This window comes from Petaurus breviceps, unplaced genomic scaffold, assembly GCF_028583685.1.
Source record: "Petaurus breviceps papuanus isolate PSGF00001 unplaced genomic scaffold, PetGlider_PUasm1.0 115, whole genome shotgun sequence".
NCBI lineage: Eukaryota > Metazoa > Chordata > Mammalia > Diprotodontia > Petauridae > Petaurus > Petaurus breviceps.
This window is the reverse complement of record NW_027185612.1, coordinates 3,399,189-3,419,367: the sequence shown is the minus strand read 5'-3', so window position 1 is coordinate 3,419,367 and position 20,179 is coordinate 3,399,189. Positions and strand designations below refer to the sequence as shown.

Here is a 20,179-nt window from a genome sequence, read left to right as displayed (position 1 = left end):
TAAATGCTGTATTTGGAATGATGTCATGTTTTGATCTTCTCTGTTCTTGGTTTGTCACTGAATAAAATGGAGAGCACCTATGCTGGTATTCTGAACCTTGGGAAGTTGCCTTTCTTTTGGCAGTACATTACACATGGTACCATTAATGATCACTCTTTGAGCTTTACCATTCAATCAGTATTTAATCCATCTCAATATACTCTTGCCTATTCCTGTATGGCTACAACTTTTCCACAAGATTAGCATGAGATATTTTATCACATTCTTTGCTAAAAGCTAGATATCTCTAGCTATAGTATTCACCTGATCCACCAGTTGAATAATCCTGTCCAATAAAGGAAATAAAGCTACCCTGTCAAGACCCATTCTTTCTGAAATCATGCTTTGTCATCTCTGCTTCCTTTCCTAAATGTTTGTCAACCATCTCTTTATTAATACATTCTAGAATTTTCCAAGGAATCGAAGTCAAGGTAACTCATCTATAGTTTGTAGACTTAAATCTCTTCTTTGAAAATGGAAGCAATATTGGAACTCTTGTTCTATAATACCTCTCCTGTTCACCATGATATTTCAAATATCGCTGATAATAGTTAATCAGTTACATCTACCAAGTGTTTTCAGTACCCAAGGATATAGTTTATCAGATGATTGGAATTCATCAAGGGAGGCTAAATACTTTCTTACTATCTCCTTACTTATCAAGTATAAACTATCCATTGGCCACTTTTGTTCTGTTCTTTCCAGTTCAAAGGTCATTCTCCTTGGCAGAAAAAAACAGAAGCAAAACAGAACAAACAAACAAAAGGAATGAATTAGCTTTGCATTTTTTCTGTTGTTGGGAAAAGAGAAATAAATTCATTTCAGCAGAGCTACTAAAGCAAAAAATGATGAAAGTCAGAACTTTCACAAAATGCCCAAACTTTTGCAGTTTCATCTATAAAACATTATATAATGTAAAGTCCTGGAGTAAGGGATGTTTGGAAAAACTCTAATCTACACAGTTCTTAGTCACTAAATGGAGTTCAGAAGGCTAAATCTGAAGCAGCTATGATATAGGGAATCAAAATCCAATCTTGAGCAATCCAAAAAGTATTTGTAAATACCTGCTAGGTGTTGGTCACTATCTTAGACTCTGAGGACACAAACAAGGGAAAAAGGCTCTTTTTTCAAGAAGTTTACAGCATATCAGTGGGATGCTAGATGTGAACATAAGTACATGTATGATAATTGGAGAAGGCCGGAAAGGGCACCAGTAACTAAAGAGATCAAGCAAGGTTTGCTGTAGGACATGATTCATGAAATGAAGCAGGAATTCTATGAGGTGGAGGACAGAGTACATTCTCCTCATGGGGATAAAAAGTGGAAAATCTATGCAAAGCGATGAAAGAGAACAATGGAGAATCAAGCCTGAAGAACAGCAAGTACTATAGGTCATTTAGGCTGGAATAGAGATTGTGTGAAAAAGTTAATGTGTAACAAACTTGGGAAGGTAAACTGGATTCAGATCGCGAAGGTTTTAAATTCCAAGGTGAAGCATTTGTATGTTGTCCTGGAGGCAACAAGAGGCCACTTGGGTCTAAGAATAACTCAGACCTGAATCCAGTCCCTATAAATATGATTTCATAGACTATTCCAGCAGCATAGAATATATGCCAAGAGAATACAAACTCGTCGTCAAACTTTACTTTTCTAATAAACTATTTCCTAATTGGTAATTTTATAAGATTTTTATGTGCATCAATCAAAAAATAAATCTAGTTCATTAACACATCTCAGAGCTCTGATACTAATTCTTCACCTTTCCTAATTGACCAAGGCTAGACATATCACCTTCCAGACAGCATTCTGATAAAGGTGGTGTTCTCTCAGAGGTGTTTGCTTTCTTATTGTTAAATTCCTTTTTAAAAAGGATAATTATTGAGCATTTAAAAGGAGACATCAAGACAAACACCAAGGACAAAGGCCTTGGAGCCAGGAAGATCCGAGTTCAAATTTTGTCCTGGACACTTACTGGTTGTGTGACCATGGGTAAGTTAATCTCTTTTAGCCTCAGTTTCCTCATCTGTAAAATAGGGATAACAGTCCCATCTACCTCTCAGCATTATTGGGAGGTTCAAAAGAGATGCATACCTTGAAGTTCTACATAAAGGCTATTATTGCTATCAAAGATCCACTGAGAGTGTGCCAGGAATCAGAACTGCCAGATATCTTACCAGGGGAGGGGAGGGCAATTGGGGTTAAGTGACTTGCCGAAGGTCACACAGCTAGTAAGTGTCAAGCATCTGAGGCTGAATTTGAACTCAGGTCCTCCTGACTCCAGGGCTGGTGCTCTATTCACTGAGCCACCTAGCTGCCCCTTCTGCCAGTTTTTTTTTTCATACCAGAGGAACCAGATGACCTGAATGCATCAGGGGCATGGTGGTACAGTATATAGAATGCTGGACTTGGAGTCAGGAAAATCTGGGTTTGAATCCAGACTCTGACCTTTACTCATTTGTTTGCACATAGGCACATCATTTAATCTCTGTGGGTCTCAATTTTCTTATCTTTACAGTGGAGACAATAATAATCACAGTACCAGCCTCACAGGATTATTGTGAGGAGCAAATGAGTTAAAGGATATAAAGTCCTTTGGAAACTTAAAAGGGCTCTATAAATGTCATTTTATTATTCTCCCCTTATTTACCTTGGGTAACAACTTCCAACTTAGACATTGTTGCTCTGCCCTTTCCAGTACAAAGATCATTTTCCACAAGAGGTCAGCCAGAGGTGTCCTACTGTGTTTCTTTTTAGCAGTAGAAGTGTGAGCATTTTAAAGTATGTTCTAAAAACATATTTTGTTCACTACTCTAACTCTTCCACAAGAAAACTAGAAAAATATCCACCATTGGTTATATTATTCAGAATTTTTCTAGTATGTTTCTTTAGAATAACAATTCCCAGACTGACTGTTGCTGGATACTTAGGGTGTCTGAGAGAATAATATCCCAAGATAACAAAAGAATTTGAAAGAGGAAAAAATATTTTTGAAAAAAGTATTCAAATGGTCTAGCTGTAATTTAATGAAGCAATTTGAGTGACTGAATTTCACTTTGGAGCCCAAATATACTTATCTAGTACATGAAAAATTTCAAAAGACACAATAGTCTTAAAATAAAGAAATTTATTTAGAAACTATTTAAACCTATCAGGAAAGACAAGGTAGAATATGTTTTCCAAAATAAAATGTAATTTAGAGTAATAGAAGTCTAAAAGCACTTCTAGGAATACGGCCCTATTAGATTGTGTGACCTTGGGCCAGTCATTTTATTTCCTTGGAGCTCAATGAAAAGTTTGAATTAGGTGATCTCTAAGATATCTTGACAGCTCTAATCATGTGAGTTGATGATTCCAAATTATTTTGTCAGATGGTATATTGTTTTCAGTTTGGTTACATGATTTTCTTCTCTGGTCTTATGATTTAAGTACAGAGGTAGGGAACCTGTGACCTCGAGGTCACATGTGGTCCTCTAGATCCTCAAGTGTGGTCCTTTGATTGAATCCAAACTTCACAGAACAAATCTCCTTAATAAAAGTTTTTTTCTGTGAAGTTTGGATTCAGTCAAAGGGCCACACTTGAGGACCTAGAGGTGATTTGTTCTGTGAAGTTTCGATTCAGTCAGAGGGTTGCACTTGAGGACCTAGAGGGCCATATGTCACCTTGAGGCTGCAGGTTCCCCACCCCTGATTTATTCTTTCTTCTATTCATTCTTCTGCCTTCAAGTCTTTCAGGTGCAAACATAAAATTCATTCCAAAATGGTAAACCTCCTCTTTGTTTTTTTTTTTTTAAATTAACTCTAGCCATATTCTTTTGGGCCTAATCAACATAGTTGTATGTAAAGTTCAAAGGGCAAAATATGTTTCTATTATTTTATTCCAGATATATTCCTGGTAGTCTGTGAAGAATACTTGTAGATATATGTCAAAATGAAAAGCAAGAAAATGTCTCCTATTAATTTCTTACTCATAACGGAATATTTTCATCTCAACAGTATAGAAAATTAGTAAACTCCTGCGAGCTTCTTTCTTGATAACTGAATTCATATTCTAATGAATCAGTTTATACAATAACCATCCATGGAATAGAATGGTCTAGAATGTTGCCAGGAATGGAAGTCAAGCTCACTGAACTATAGTTTTCCACAATCAAGTTATTTGCCTTTCTTCAGTCCTAATAGACCCTTTTCTTTATAATCTTTCAAAGATCACTGGCAGTAACTTAGCAACTATATCTATTACGTCTTTCAGGAACCTGAAACATGCATTCACATGTATATAATAGACACAAAAATGCATATATACACAAGTACATATATATATATACACATACATACAGGCATGAACAGGTGTCACAGAAGTGATGCTGAAGTTTAAAGCTTTAAAAGCCCCTTTAAACCTTACATACTTACAGATATAAACAGATAGATTTACCAAATAGCTGCCATTTTTTTTTAGTTGTTTCCAATCCAAATATTGTTCTGCATCTTCCGCAGAGAAAACAGAATAAATATTAGAGTTGAGTGGTTCTGTATTCTCTCCATTGACTTTTATCATCATTCCATCAGCTCTAGGCATTTGTTCCTGTTTTTAATCCTTCTGTTTTTCAAAATAGTTTTTAGGGCAGTTTTCATTGACCATGATTTTCCTCCTCAGCCTCATCTCATTCTGAGTATTGGTATACCTGTCACTTTTGTTACAGGAAGATTCTACATTTTCATATTTTGTGCCATATTCATATTCCACATCTTTTAAAAATTAAAGTTGTTTCCTGAGCTCCCCATGCACCCATGTTAGCTTCTTTAAACATGTTCCCATTTTCCTTCTCATTAGAATTGTTTCTTTTTGTGACTTCAAAATTTAATTCTTGAGAGCATTCTATCCTTCCTGGGATAATTTTTGTAGAATTTTAGTCTGTTTGATCCTCCTCTATGTTCTCTGAACTCTTTGAAAACTGCTCTTCCAAAATCTAGAGTGCATGTTAGACTATACCTGGTTTTCCCCTCTTCTATTATGATTTTTAAAATGTAGTTATCACTTCTCAAAGGTTTCCACAATTTCTACTTCAACAACCAGTTCCTCTTGGCTAGTCGGAATCAAGTCTAGAATAGCAATTTCCCTCTATGACTGTTCTGCCTTTGAAGGATGAGCTTTTCATAAAGGCAAGTCAGGAAATTATTAACTACTCTGCTTTTGACAGAGAGAGCAACTGCAAGTTTTTGGATATCTGAACACCCTCTCCCCGTATCATTGCTATATCATGCTTCAAGATAGACTTGTGATCTTTTTCCTAAACTCTTCTTCTATTTCCTTTATCTGTCTAGTTGGTCTATAGTATATTCTGATGACTGTCACTTCTATTTCTGTCCCTACTAATCTTTATCCAAATCCTCTCCATCATACCCTCAAATTCCTGCTTGTATACATATCTATGTATGTATATGTGTGATATATGTATATATGTATGTGTATATATAGTATGTATGTGTATACATGCATGTATATATTATATGTGTATATATATATATATATTTCTTGTCCTTCCCCCCTTTTTAATCTATCCCACTCCCTTTGAATAAGGCATACTTTTCCAGTCATATTCTAGTTATGGGTACCATGGTATAGTGTCAATGATACCTACAAGGTTAAATTTGTGTCCCAGATTTAGGATCTCTACTCCACCTTGCTTATTATCCACATTTTATACATTTGGATACAGACATCTAAGACCATGGGTTTTATTGCTATCTTTTTTGAATTTTGTTTTGTGTCAATTTCTGGGCATTTCTACTGCCGTTCTTCTCATATTGTGGTGGATAGATGTAAGTTTTCCCTTTCCTCCTTTCTTTTCAGCTTAAATTCCCTTTAAATGGATTTATTAGAATCCAGGCAAACAGTTTTACCAGCCTTTTCTTTGTATACTCCATCCTCGGCCAAATGACTATTACTCCTATATTATAAGCTATGGTCCAGAAACCTAAATCTCATTCTCAGATGCCTTCTTCTTAACCAGTTCTTCATTTCCTAAATGTCTTTCTCCTTTAAAGCCCATACCTTTGATTAGCAGCAGTGACAAAACACTATATGCACCTTTAAGACCTTTGGTCTCTCGTTTAAGACTTAATGATCTTAATAATTTAATTGTAATCTCAAGTTATTCTCTGTCACAAAGCCACTCTCTTAGCCATATTTTTTTTAGTAATGTTATATGGCCACAGATTGGGGAATAGTCTAATCTCAAAAGAATTAAATAACTCAGAGAGCAATGCAGTGATGCATACTAGGCACAGGCAGGCTAAAGAATGTTACCAAGAATGATGTGCTTGCAGAGAGTGGCAAAAAAAAGAGACTGCAGAGCATATGTATGATCATAAAATATACATGGGTCTGTCAGGTAGTGAGAATTGGACAACTCAGCATTCTAAAAATACTTACAGGACAGAAGGAAAACCTCCCTGGCATTTTAGTATATTCTCTATGGAGGGTTGTAATGGAAATGCAGATTTAAAGATCTTCCCTGCCCCTAGGCTAAAGTGCACCTGGAGCCTGGGGTGGGAGGCTGGTTTTTCAGTAGATACTTTTTGATTGGCCAGTGGGTCAATAAGGTTGTTACATTCTCTGAGCCAGGAGAAGGCTATATAAGCCCTGATGTGTAGCTTTGTTTTGGGACTCACTTTGAGAAATGTTCTGTGATTTGATCTGAATTCTGGGAAGCCGTTGTTGAGAGTCCCCCGGCTTTGAAAAACCCAGAATGTGGAAACTCAGATGTTGACTGGGTATGGATGTAATGGTTGGACAGTTTGGAAATCTGTCTACTTGATGTTTCTGTCTTGATAATTATGCCTGTATACTTTGAGGTTCAGGGTGCTGACCATTTCTCCTGAACAAGGTAAACGATATATGTCTGACTGATTAAAGTAAGCTTGTTAACCCATTTTGAGTTGCTTTCCTTTAACAAAGCAGATCCAAGAACCTGTGGTAGCTGCAAACCCTGAGGACGCTTGGGGTGCTTGCTGCTACAAGGGTTTATGGGAAAACTTGACCAAGATTGATTGACAAGGTATGATCTATGTCAAAAGGAGAAATGAAGTCAAGGCTTATTGAAAATACCAAATTAAATAGGTTACCTAAATTATCACAGCTTCACTTCGTATGTCTTTTGTTCTATCTCACTGTTTGTCATAGATAACTAAAGTCATTAAATCATCTTTCCTCAAAAAATTATTTTTTCCTCCTTTTTTGTTTTGATAGGAGGAAGGCAAGGCAATAGGGATTAAGTAACTTGCCCAAGGTCACACAGCTAGTTAAGTGTCAAGTGTCTGAAGTCGGACTTGAACTCAGGTCCTGTTGACTCCAGGGCCAGTGCTCTCTTCACTGTGCCACCTAGCTGCCCCCCCCATTATTTTTTCTATCCCATTATTGATTTTTATTATTAGTTTCTCCACATCTCATAGGGGCCAGGTTGGCACTTGCCATGTGAAGCAGTTGGTAGTCTTCCACAGTGATTGCTGAGATACCTCCTTACCCAGAATGAGTTGATTGCTAGAAGCCAAGACTTGTCTGGAGCAATCCAGGAGCAAAAACAAAAATTTAAAGTGTGAGCCAAAGCAACTACTCGGCATACAGAAAACAAAACAGGTCAAGAGAAGGGATTCTTAGTAGTCGAAAAGAGCCAATATGTTAGTCCATCTTGTTAGGAACTTTTCTGGAATGTTAAGGTAAAAGTCAGGGTTCTATGCCTTTCCCTCCCTATGCACTCTCTGATGTACTATTGTTATGAGTAATGTCAGCTTGCCTCCCCACTCTCTAGAATGGAGGAGGGGAGAAGTCAAGTATTTCAGGGTCAATGGGCATATAACCATTCATCAGATATCAAGACCAGAATGGGACACAGTTCACTAATTAGAGTATGAAAAGCATGGAGGAACTACTTCATGATGCCCATATAAAATCATAGAAAAGCAGTCATATCACTGACAATATGAAATCTAATTTTTAAAAAAGGCAAGATGATTTTTTACTGTGACCTAAAGGATAAAATCCTAAGCAACATTCAGTTGAAAATACAATTTTGAAAAGCATTTTTTTCTAAATCTTCCAATGATTAAATTATACTCTCAAGATAGCTAATAATGGAAGCTAAATCCACTTACCCAGTTCAGGAGAAATCACTATGTTATTTGTGGCTTTAATATCCTGATCTAACTTATTCTCAACATTGTTGGTTTTTAACTGTGGCCTTATTTGTTCTGGGATGTTGGAAAAATTGGAAGACAATTTTGTAGGAAATGCCTGATGGGGTCCAGCACTCTCGAGGGGCAAATTCTTGAGAAGTTGGTTCATTTCCACATAATTTAAATAAATAAAAAGCAACACAGTACAGATCAAAGATGTAAAAATGCACCCATGGCCAAAGTATTGAGTCTTGATATTTTTCATTATAATTTCAATTTCCTGAAAGAGAAGGAAAGAAAAGTTTTTTTAGATGCTTAAATGTCCTCTTAAATAAATCATTAGACTCCAATTCAATTAAAAAACCCCCAGCATTCTTTTGAAGCCAAATGAAAAAAACAACAATGGTCCCAGAGAATAAAAATGAAGCAAAAGCGCCTGGCAGAGAAGCAGGGACCTGTGGACAGAACGTTGCATACGTATATTGTCAGACGTAGGTGCTACATCAGATGTTTTGCTTGGCTATTTCTCTTTGTTACAAGAGAAGGTTCATTTTCAGGGTATTGTGTGAATGTAGTACATCCAGAAATCACTGTGATAAGATACTAAAGGTACCAACAGAACTTATTTTAAAACACACACACACACACACACACACTTTTATATCCTTTTGTATCCAAAAGAATCCTTTTGAAACCAAATATTACCATGTAATATTTACAAACCCGAAGGCTATTTTTGTTTCTATTTTTATTTCTATTTATGTTTGTTTTTAATTTTTTCTTTCTTTCCATCTATCAATTTATCAATCAATCTATTTATCTACACACACATACACATATGGCATCTCCTATGAGCAAAGCACTATATAAGGTTCCACAAAGGATATAAAGATTATTGAGCAGGGTAATTGTACTCCAAAGAATATTTTCTTTAATAAATGAGGCTCTCTTGACCCTAAGCATTATGGGAACCTGGTTCCCACGCATGGACAAACTCCCTCCTCACAAACGTCGAAGCTGGCAGTTTGGAGCCCATTCTCAGATTATGCACAGTGGACTCTCTGCTGCCAAACCACGTAGATAGGCTTGGTGCATCTGCTTCCAGAAGCTCACACTAATGTATAATGGAAGGGTGTTGGTCTCAGCCTCAGAGCACAAGAGGTATTCTATGACTGATTCTTGTTCCTGAGCCAGAACATAGTGAGATGTAAAAGGCAGTAATCTGGTAAATCACACTCCTTCTTTCTTGCTGGTGAGTGAGGCAATAAGAGCTGTAAGCCTCCAGGTGGGGAGACAGGTAGTAGTACTGATAGCAATAGTAGCCTCCTGCTATGTTAAGTCATGTTTAACACTCTGTGACTCCATTTGGGGTTTTTTAATCAAAGATACTAGAATGATTTGCCAGCTCTTTCTACAGCTCATTTTATAGATGAGGAAACTGAGGCAAACACGGCTAAATGACTTGCCCAGGTCACACAGTTAGTAAGTGTCTGAGGCCAGATTTGAACTCAGGAAAATGAACATTGCTGACTCCAGGGATGACACCCTATCCATCGTACCACTTACCTGCCCTGCAGCCTCCTTCTCCCAGCTACCTATTTCCCTATACACAATGATGAGTGGCCATGAATATGGTACCTCTGTTTCTTTTCCTCTTTGTATTTGTTCTTTTCTGCTCTTACATGGAATATCGGAGACAGAATAGACTCTACTACATTATTCTAGACTTCAAAGGTCAGGAGAACTATTAGGGGTCTAAGAACTAGCCTGTTCCAGGGTTTGTCAGCAGCTAAGCCAGGTGACAGAACCATGCTCAGTAGTAAGAACTAAAAGAGAGGGACAGGTAGATGGCTAGTGTAACAAGAGGATCGATGTATGTGCAAAATGTCATGGATACAATTCTTCCTGTGGAAGAGTCTGGGGACCCTGATTCTGAGGGACACATAATAGTATGTAATGAATGTGCATCACAGAGACTTGGGAGATGTGTAGATATTCTGTAAGGGTTTCTGGTATCTAACCACATAGTGAATAGTAGCTTTTTTGGAAATGGCGGTGCCTTCAAAAGGCATTAATTGCTCTCCACCTTTCTGCTGGCTGAAGCTCTTGTCTTGGTTGGCCTTCTTTGCTCACAATGCCTGGTAAGGGATAACACTATGGTCCTGTGAAAATGGCCGTTGGTTCTTTGGCTTCCTCAGTGTTTGTGCTTTCATTTTAGATAAATGAGATTGATTTGTTGGCCACAATCTTGTGAGTTTGAAAGGTCAGAGGAGTAAGCCATCCAGCAGTCTGGAAATCCTGGCGTTCACGGATCTGGGAGTTGATTCTATGCTAGGTTTTGCAGTTAGCTCAAGGATCAAGGAGCAACCTTTAGGACCCAGGCCAGCAGTAGCTGAGATGAGGACTCAACTGTCAGCAATGTCCTATTTGGACATAAATTTGGTGGGACCAATGGTATGTAGAAACTGTGCTATGTCTAAGCCTACTTACTTGCCCCAGAGACTGAGGTGTCAAGAAGAGGAAACATTCATACATCTTCTATTTCTGCCATATCTTCAAAGGAAATGTCCCTTTATAAAAGCTAATTGATGTCAGTTGATTAAGTGGAACTGGGGTGTTAGTTACTGATGACTAATTATGGGAGGAACAGACCCAGAATAAGGCTTCAGCCCATAGCATTAGAAAGGAGACATCCAACAGCCCAGGAGTAGTATACCTAAGGCTCTAGGGGGAAGATGAAGTCAGGCTGCTTCCGGTGTAGTGAGCCCAGAGAGCACACATGCTTCAATAGAATGACTCAGAGGAAGAAAAAAATAGAGCATCAAGTTGAGTGTTTCAGGGAAGATTTTATGAAGCCCCCAAGCTGAGCCTTGAAAGATGAATACATTTTTGACAAGGGGAAGATATTTCAGATAAAGGGAACAACATGAGTAAAGGCTTAGGTACAAGAAAGTACACAGTGGGCATTAAGGAACTGTGAGTGATCCAGGTTGTCCAGAGTATAAAATATTTGGGGAGATAAGGTTGTAAGAATAGGTCAAGTCCATGTTGAGGAGGGCCTTCAACAAATTACTTTTAAATTGCATCATCAGCTCCACAATAGGAACTCATTAAATAAAGGACTACTGATCAAGATAACATAATTAGCTTTGGATGAAGAAGTTTCATTTAAAACCACAGGCCCATTTGTTAGTGTTTCTGGCAACCACATTCAGCAAAATGGATGAGTTATGTTCATTTATGCTTGGTTGACTTCTGGTTTGTTTTTCTTTATAACATATCACTTTTCAGAGAGAAAAATAAAAACATAATCACTGACTCATTACAGTACATGGTCTCTCTTTTTTTAACCCATGGAACTCAAAGTACTTTGGTTTGGCAAGCAACATTCCCTTCTAGGACACTTCTATTACTAAAAATGAAGAGGTGAAAGATACTTCCTGCTTTCAAGGTTGTTGTCTGTCCTCAGTTCTGTGTTGTGTTTTGTTGTCCTCTGTTCTTGCAGAGGACAATAACCTTAGGAAAGTGATGCCATGACTTGCAAGTAAATTGTATTTAAGTGAGGGAGGGCTGTGCAAAGCCACCAGGCTCACTTTTTCCTCCTGAGTCATCTGGGTCCAGGGGCAAGATGTAAGATCTGGACAACTAAAGCTGGCCCTCACCCTCAAGGAATTTACATTTGAGACACAGATACCAACCAGAGGGCTATTGCAATAGACCAAGCATGAGAGAACAAGGGCCTGCACCAGGGTGGTGGCAATGTCAGAGGAAAGAAGATGAAATATAAGAGATGTTCCAATGGTAAAATGGACAGGATGGTTCTGGGAGGCACTTGCCAATGGTACGAGAGCCTCAGAGGCTTCTGAAGCAGAATGGCAAAGTCTCCTTAGTGAAGCACCTCTGGTCTGGGTCTTTTCCTCAAAATGGAGGTTCTGGGGAAAACTCACCAATGGCAGAAGGTAACTGCAGTAAAATCACTTTATTGCCACCAGTACTTGAATGTGGTAACATGTCAGGTCAGGAAAAAGAGAAATTCCAGGTTACTTACTCTGACAAAGAGTAATTTGGTTCAATTTTATTTAACAAACATGGAATGCTTATGAAGTGAAAGGCCCTATGGTTGGCCACTAGGGATAGAAAGTTGAAAAAAAACCACACAGAGTTTCTAGACTCAAGGAGCTTATACTCTAAAAGTGGAAATACAACAAGCATGCAAAGAAGTGTGACACAAGGTGATATATGACAAGGACAAGGGAGAAATCCAGACAAAGTATTCTGGGAAATTCTGAAAAGGACAGATCCCTTTTATTTGGAGGGATCAGGGAAAGCTTCATGGAAGAGGTGATACCCAAGCTTCATTGTGAACAGGAGAAACTAGTGAAGAGAGAGGTTGTTCTAGGCCTGGCGAACAGTTGGACACAAAAAAGGAGGAGTTTGAGAGAAAAGATTATAATACAGTTTGGTTGAAATGTAGAATGGGTGAAAGGGAATAGTCTGAAATAAGGCTAGAAAGGCAGTTTGGAGGTAGGATTGTGCAGGATTATAAGTGCCTGACTGAGAAGTTTGGAGTTTATCCTATAGGCAAGTAGGGAAGCACTGACAGTATGGGGACAGTGGAAGGATAGGGTTGAGTCTGTTCTTAACCAATGAGATACAATGGGGTTGGATTTGTGATTTCATAGGTATAGGATTCCCCAGGAAGAAACTCCTCCACCCATGCAGATTGGCATCTTCTCTGCAAATGACAGTTTCTTATAGATGCCTGTGGGCAGTGAGTTTGCCTTGTCCAGGGTCACACAACTGGCATGTGTCAGAAGCAAAATTTAAGTCAAGGACTTCTGACTTGGAGGCTTCTCAGTGAATATGGGCCACATAAAAGAATTCAAGGCATATTCATTGGGTTTCTTCTTTCAGTGCAGACTCATGATGAGGCCTATACTCTTCAGTCTCCCCTTTCAATAGCATGAATTTAAGCAGGGATATGGTATATAAGTCAAGAGATACCTTAAAAATTCAGAGGTTTAGGTGATTAATAGGTGGACAGGAATGCTCTCTCTTGCTCACATAAAATGCATTTCATCCTGCCTTCTTAATATCTTATTATCAACTCTTTACATTACATATAAACTCTTCTAGGTTTATGTCTTATTGTATAGAATAGGGGCAAGGAAGAGGCTCTTTCCATTAAGAGTCCATCCTTTTCACTCAGTTATCAAGTATCTTTTAAAAAAAAATTTTATTTTTAATATATGGGATAAAACAAGCATTTCCATAATATAACACAATAAAAAAGGTGATTGCAATGAAACTGCAAATCTATTATGCACAAATTGCTAGACCTTTCAAACATACAATAAATTATGTAAATTTCTTTTTTTCCTTTTTTCTTCTTTCCCCCCTGCCCTAGAGATGACTCATTTTAGACACAAATGGATATATATATATATATATATATATATATAAAATTATTCTATACATATTTCTATTTTTCTGTTCTTTCTCTGAAGACAGTATCTTTCTTCATATGTCCCTTATATTAATTTGGGTATTTATAATGGACAAAATAAATTATTCCCTCAAAGTCATTCTTAAAATGACTAACATAAAATATTACTGTTACTATATAAAATGTCCTCTTGGTTTTACTCATTTCACTCTTCATTATTTTGCAAATTTTTCCATGTTTTTCTAAAATCATTGAGCTCATCATTTCTTAGAGGACAATAGTATTCCATCATAATCCCAAAGATTCAACTAAAAAGTAAGCTAAAACAATTAGTAATTTTAGCAAAGTAGCAGGATATGAAGTAAATCCACACAAATCATCAGCATTCCTATATATCACAAAGAAAATTCTGCAAGAATGGGTGGTAAAAATAAATCCCCCATTTAAAATAACTCTAGACAGTATAAAATACCTGGGAGTATGCCTGCCAAAACAAATCTAGGAACTATATGAACAAAATTATTTTAAAAACTATTTATACAAATAAAATTAGATTTAAATAATTTGAGAAATAATAATTGCTCATGGGTAGGCAGGGCCAATATAACAAAAATGACAATTTTACCCAAACTCATTTATATACTCAGAACCAACCCAATTAAATCACCAAAAAATTTTTGCTGAATTAGAAAAAAATAATAAAATTCATTTGAAAAAACAAAATGTCAAGAATATCAAAAGAAATAATGAAAAAAATGTAAAGGAAGGAGGTTTAGAAGTTCCAGACTAAACTATATATATATATATATACATATATATATATATATATATACATAAGGCAGTAATTATCAAAATAACTAGTACTGGCTAGAACATAGAAAGGGAGATCAATGGAACAGAGTAGATACTCTGTTTTGAACATGATCTATCCCTTCATTAATTCTTTAGCACAAGCTGCAAGATAGTTCATTCCTTTAATGAGCCTACATGATAAAATCCATGCCTTACAAATATAATAGCAAAATCTCACAAATGATACACACTTTCAAGAGACACTACTCCTTGGTCCTCATTAAAAGTGAAAGGCAGCACCGTTGGCCGACACTGACCTCATTACTATTCCATTAAAGAAGTTAGCTCTATAGAATAGAGTTTCTTTCAGAAAATGGAATATTTCTTTGAATATTGCTGTTCAAGAGCCTCTAAGCCTCCTGAAATTCCTCTGGAGGTTCACAGATATCCAAGCAATTTTCAAACACAATTTCTGCTCTTAAACTCTGTTAAGGAGGAAGTTTGGCATAGTGAATAATGTGCTAGACTTGGAGTCTAACTAGATGTGTTACCCTGGGTAAGTCACTTGACCTCTATGTTCCCCAGGGAACTCCTTAATCTAGTGAACCATAGACAAATTGTGGTCTGCTTTGGGGAAGGAACACCTATACTGGAGCTCCCCAAGAGATCCTCTGCCAAGTCCCTTTATTTCTGCTAATAAGTGTTTAGTGATCAAAGATGATTAGTATAATACCATGCATATAGTAGGTCTTTAATAACTATTGTTTGAATTGAAGTTGCCTGAGCTATAAACAATATAGAACTTTGAGGGGCAAGAAGTCTTTAATAAATGGGTTGCCCCAAAATTGACCCCTAAACCACTTTTGCAATCTGAGACTTGAACGTGAAGACCAAGAACACATAGAATTCACATCTTAGTTCTCTCATTTTATTGAAGACTTCTAATATCCCTTTGGGGAACTAAATTCTCAAAAAAAGTTACAACTATTTTTGGTATCCTTTTTTTTTTTTAACTAAAGAAGTAAAGTATTCAATAGTACTTGTTAAGATTCCCATACAAATGTTTTGAAAAGTGGTAGGGTTTAGGGGTTTTTTTGGTAGGGACTAAAGTAATATTAGAAAATTTTCCTATGTACTTCTTTTCTCAAAATTATCTGGAATACTGAATATATCTTTTGCAATTCTTTAGCATTTCTATACCTTTCAAAATGAGAAGTCTTCAATATCAATTTAGAATCAGTTTCTCTAATTAAAATACTTTAATACTGATCCTCTTCCATGGGTGGAGGAATAGAGAGATGAATGAAATACAAAAAAGGAGGGGTGGAAATAAAAGGGTCATGCTTGGTAGTCTGTTTCCTTTCTAATAAACTGAAGATATGCCAGTTGAAGCTTTTTTTTTTAATTAGTAAGGAAATTCTCTCCACTTTAGAGAATTACCAGGGGCTTTGAGAGTTTCAGTCACTTGTACATGACTTAGCCTCCTTGGAACTCATCTATAAAAGGAGTTTACATTAGATTACCTAAGGTACCCATCTCTGTCTCTATGGCCCTACTATGCAGTTCTCAAATGCATCAAGCTCAGCCTCTTCCTCTAACTAACCTCTATGCCCTGCTTAACTGCAATGCTTCTCTGGGATTCACATACAGATGTGATAATTCTACCTATTTTTATGATTACTAGTCATTTTTTTTTACCTATGTGGTTTTCCAATGAATATGATTCAACAAATTTCTTATGCATTATTATGAATTCCACAATAAGGATTTTTTTTAAAATAAAATAAATAGAAGCACCTCCAACAATTTTTAAGAAATCTAAAGCTATACAGAAGCTTTGTTAAAAGTGGACACACAGGGTGGCTAGGTGGCACAGTGAGTAAAGTGCCGGCCCCAGAGTCAGGAGGACCCAAGTTCGGTTCTGGCCTCAGACACTTAACACCCACACAAAAACACTAGCCGTGTAACCTTGGGCAAGTTACTTAACCCCAACTGCCCTCCAAAAGGCAAAAAAAAAAAAGTGGACACATTTAACAACAAAAATCAGAATGTGCATGGGAAAGTAGTAACAAATCATTTTGCTTTTGAATCAGTGTTTTCAACTGCCAATTTTCCTTCATTTTAACACCACAGTTTGTGACTTCCTGATAACATATAGTATGTGTCCTGTACAAAAGTCAAAAATGCAAAAGTTCATATTAGCCCAAAGGCAAAAGTCTAGTTGTCTTCTGAGGTGATGCTACATTATATAAAGGCCAACAGAACTCTGAGTTTAGCAAAGGTCTTGGAAATCCAGTTTCTTGTATAGCTAGCATCACCTTCCATGATTCAATCCAAATATGCAAGCATTCCTACATGTATATGTGTATGAACATATACATATGTGTTTATGCACAAGTGGATACATACATATATTTGTATGCATATACACACATACATATATATACACACACACATATACATATTCACACACACACATCTAGAATCCCAAGACCTTTGCTAAATTCAGGGTGCTGGTGACCCTCAGACAAGACTTGTATCACATCGTGAATATGAATTAAGAATTATCACCATCTTGGAAGTGGCGGTGACCCAAACAATAATGGGAGGACACATGGTGGGTGTTGGTTGGCTAGAGTATTAACAACAAGAATTTAGAGAAATTGCATCAGGGACAGCATCCAGAAATTGTATGATTGGAAAAGAAATGAGAGCAAGGGATAGCGTTTTGGAAGCATGTTGCCTTGAGAATGCTAAAGGTCTAGAGAAAAGCTTTCGGCATGTTGGACAGGTCCTCTGTAACACAGAGGAAAGAGCCCTGGATTTGGAGCCAGAGAGCCTAGGTTTGATTCCCAGCACTGCAGTTTATTCCCTATGTAACCTTGAACAATTCACCTCACTTCTAAGGGCTTCATTTTCCTTAACATTAAAATGAGGATTGGACTAAGTGACCTCTAAAATTATTTCCAGATCAAAATCTATGATTCCATGATTTACAGAAGGGTATGGACAAGAAGGCGAAATGTGGATTACCATTGTAAGTAGTATCAGTGAGATCACAGATAAATTATAATACATATATATGGTATGGGAATGAGAGTGGATGGAGGGTCATTTCCCCAACATCTCTACCCAACCCTCTCCCCACCCTGACCTCACTTACAGTTAAGGTGACTGCTTGGCTTGAAATTCTATTTTGTGGTCAAAGTAATTTCCAAATAGGGTGGAGAATAGACATTAGGGGAATGTATAGTATAAGATGCCAAACGTGATTCTCCCTTGGGTCATGCACTGCTATCTCCTGAGGCCCAAACAAATGCTCTGACTGTATATTTTAGTGGCTGACCTTGCCTCTATGGTATGGGATAAAGCCCCAGGATCAGATAACCTTAGATGGTCTTAGTGACATCACAAAAGACATCAACAATTATCAGAATCCCAGTCCACAGGTAGAATCATATAATATTAGAGATGGGAAAAAGACATTAAGAATTACCAAGCTCAACCTCCAAAGTTTTAAAGAAGTGGAAACTGAGCCCCAGAAAATTTTAGTGGGCAAGAACTAGAATTTACCTAATTTCTTGGGTGGAAGGCCAAACCAAACCAGTCAAAGCTAGCCCCCTGAAGTGCTTTGAGTCGCTGTAGGAACATGACTGACCAACCAATCAAAAAATATTTATTGGGCACCTATCATGTGCTACGTATTTTGTTCAGTGCTCTAGTGAATACAAAGAATAATAAGTTAAGGTTCCTGCCCTCAAGGGGTTTGGTTAGGACGACAAACAACAAACACATAAAAAGATAGAGATCAACTCTTTCCCTTCCTGTCTCCTAAAAGGGGGTGCCACATCTATCCTTGGACTTTCCTGAGGGATGGGGGAGAGTCATTTCACTTAACCTGCCAAAAATGGTGAGCTGCTCACATATGGCAGCTGGCACATATGCTGGCCTAGGTGAACTTGGGACTGTATTCTCAAAGTCCTGGATATTCCTTTTACTTTACATTTCTTTGCCAAGCATAGGTACCTTCATGCCAAGCCAAAGGTTGCCATTTCCAGCCTTGTGTATTTGACAGGTAAGGGAAGGGACTTGTGGGTCCTTCAGATGTCACAGACTCCACCATGGGAAGTGCTTCCTAGATTCATTGTAGCTCTTCTTGGAGAAATAAACCACAGTCAGGAGGATGAGCCTAAGCCGTTGCTGGAAATGGTAAAATGTTACTGAGAGAACTGAACAATGCCAAGCCAAGGTAAAGATGAAAGGGCCATTCAGCAGGTCTACAAAATGTTACATGATTTGGAATTTTATGTCTCAATATTCTGGGAAAGCAAAACAGGAATTAGAACTTACTGTCTCATGTTTTACATCTTTGTACATGCATGATTTTGGTTCTTGTGTTTTTATCATTTCATCTGTGTGGAAGAAATAAATTTTCCTAGAAAAAAAATGACAGTAGCACTAATTTCTATAGCACTTTAACTTTTAAAAATACTTTCCTCACAACAATCTTGTTAGGAAGACTTTGTAAATCTTATTATTTCAATTTTACAGATGAGGAAACTGAGGCTTAGAGAAACTAAATGAGGTTCAAATATTTTGCCTGCTACCTACTAGCTGCATGATCTAGAGTAAGTCCATCCTCTTTCTGAGCCTCAGTTTCTGCCTAAATAAAAGAGGGTTGATCTAGATTCCATCAGAGCTCCCTTCTAGCTCAAAAGCTATAGTTCTTTTTTTTTTTTGCTTTTTGGCAGGCAGTTGGGGTTAAATGACTTGCCCAAGGTCACACGGCTAGTTTTTGTGTTGTGTCAGAGGTCAGATTTGAACTCAGGTCCTCCTGACTCCAGGGTTGGTGCTCTATTCACTGCACCACCTAGCCACCCCCAAAAGCTATAATTCTGTGATTCCTAAGAAGACTTCTGGTTTTAATTGCATGAGCATGGGAACAAAAATTGTTTAAAGGGATAGGCATAAAGAAGCAAAGAATAAAGAGAAGAGAATAGCAAATTACTCTAATGAACCAGAGAGAATCCCTAGATCAATGATTTCAATAGAAAGAACTACTGAGAGGGATACATCTTTTTTCAACTTTATCCTATTTTCAGTGATTAATGCCTCTTATTTTTACACCATATTCATTTTCAAATATATCACTTCTTCTGACCCTTTCCCAAGAAGCCATCCTTCATAACAAAGATATTAAAAGAGGGGGGAGGGGGAAGCAATTCAGCAAAACTATTGACCATGCTTGGGAACATATTTTACCAGAATAATATTTCTTAACCTTAGATTTGGTCATATCACTATTCTACTCCCTATTGTATACCAAGTAAAGTTCTTCTGCTTATTATTTATGGGCCTTCAAAATCCAGTCACCTTTTCCTTTCCAAGATTATCTATTATTATTCTCTTCCATGAATTCTGCACTTCAATCAAACCATATTAATCTTTGCTCCCCAAATATTTAGTGTTTCCCTACATCTATGCCTTTGCTCACACTATGCCATACACCTAGAATGTCCTCTCTTCACCTCTTCACCAGTTAACATCCCACACATCCTCCTAATGCCACTGGCTCTGGGGTCTGAACACTTGCATTTGAAGTCTCCTTCTTAGTGTTTATTAACTATATAACCTTGGGCAAGTCAACTTAATCTGATTAGTCCTCTGTTTATGTTTAAAACATTTACATAAAATAATTAACAATAAAATAATGTAGTAACATTATTAAAT

At 37.3% G+C, this 20,179-nt stretch overlaps 1 protein-coding gene across 1 annotated transcript in view; it reads right to left on the bottom strand.

Annotated features, from left to right (window-relative positions):
- LOC138158756 (polypeptide N-acetylgalactosaminyltransferase 11-like) overlaps positions 1-8,476 on the bottom strand; it is a 71,784-nt gene extending 63,308 nt beyond the window's left edge. The window contains 1 exon segment of the mRNA XM_069084947.1: positions 8,191-8,476. Coding sequence (XP_068941048.1) covers positions 8,191-8,476 — 286 coding nt within the window.
- Between the last annotated feature and the right edge of the window lie 11,703 nt (positions 8,477-20,179).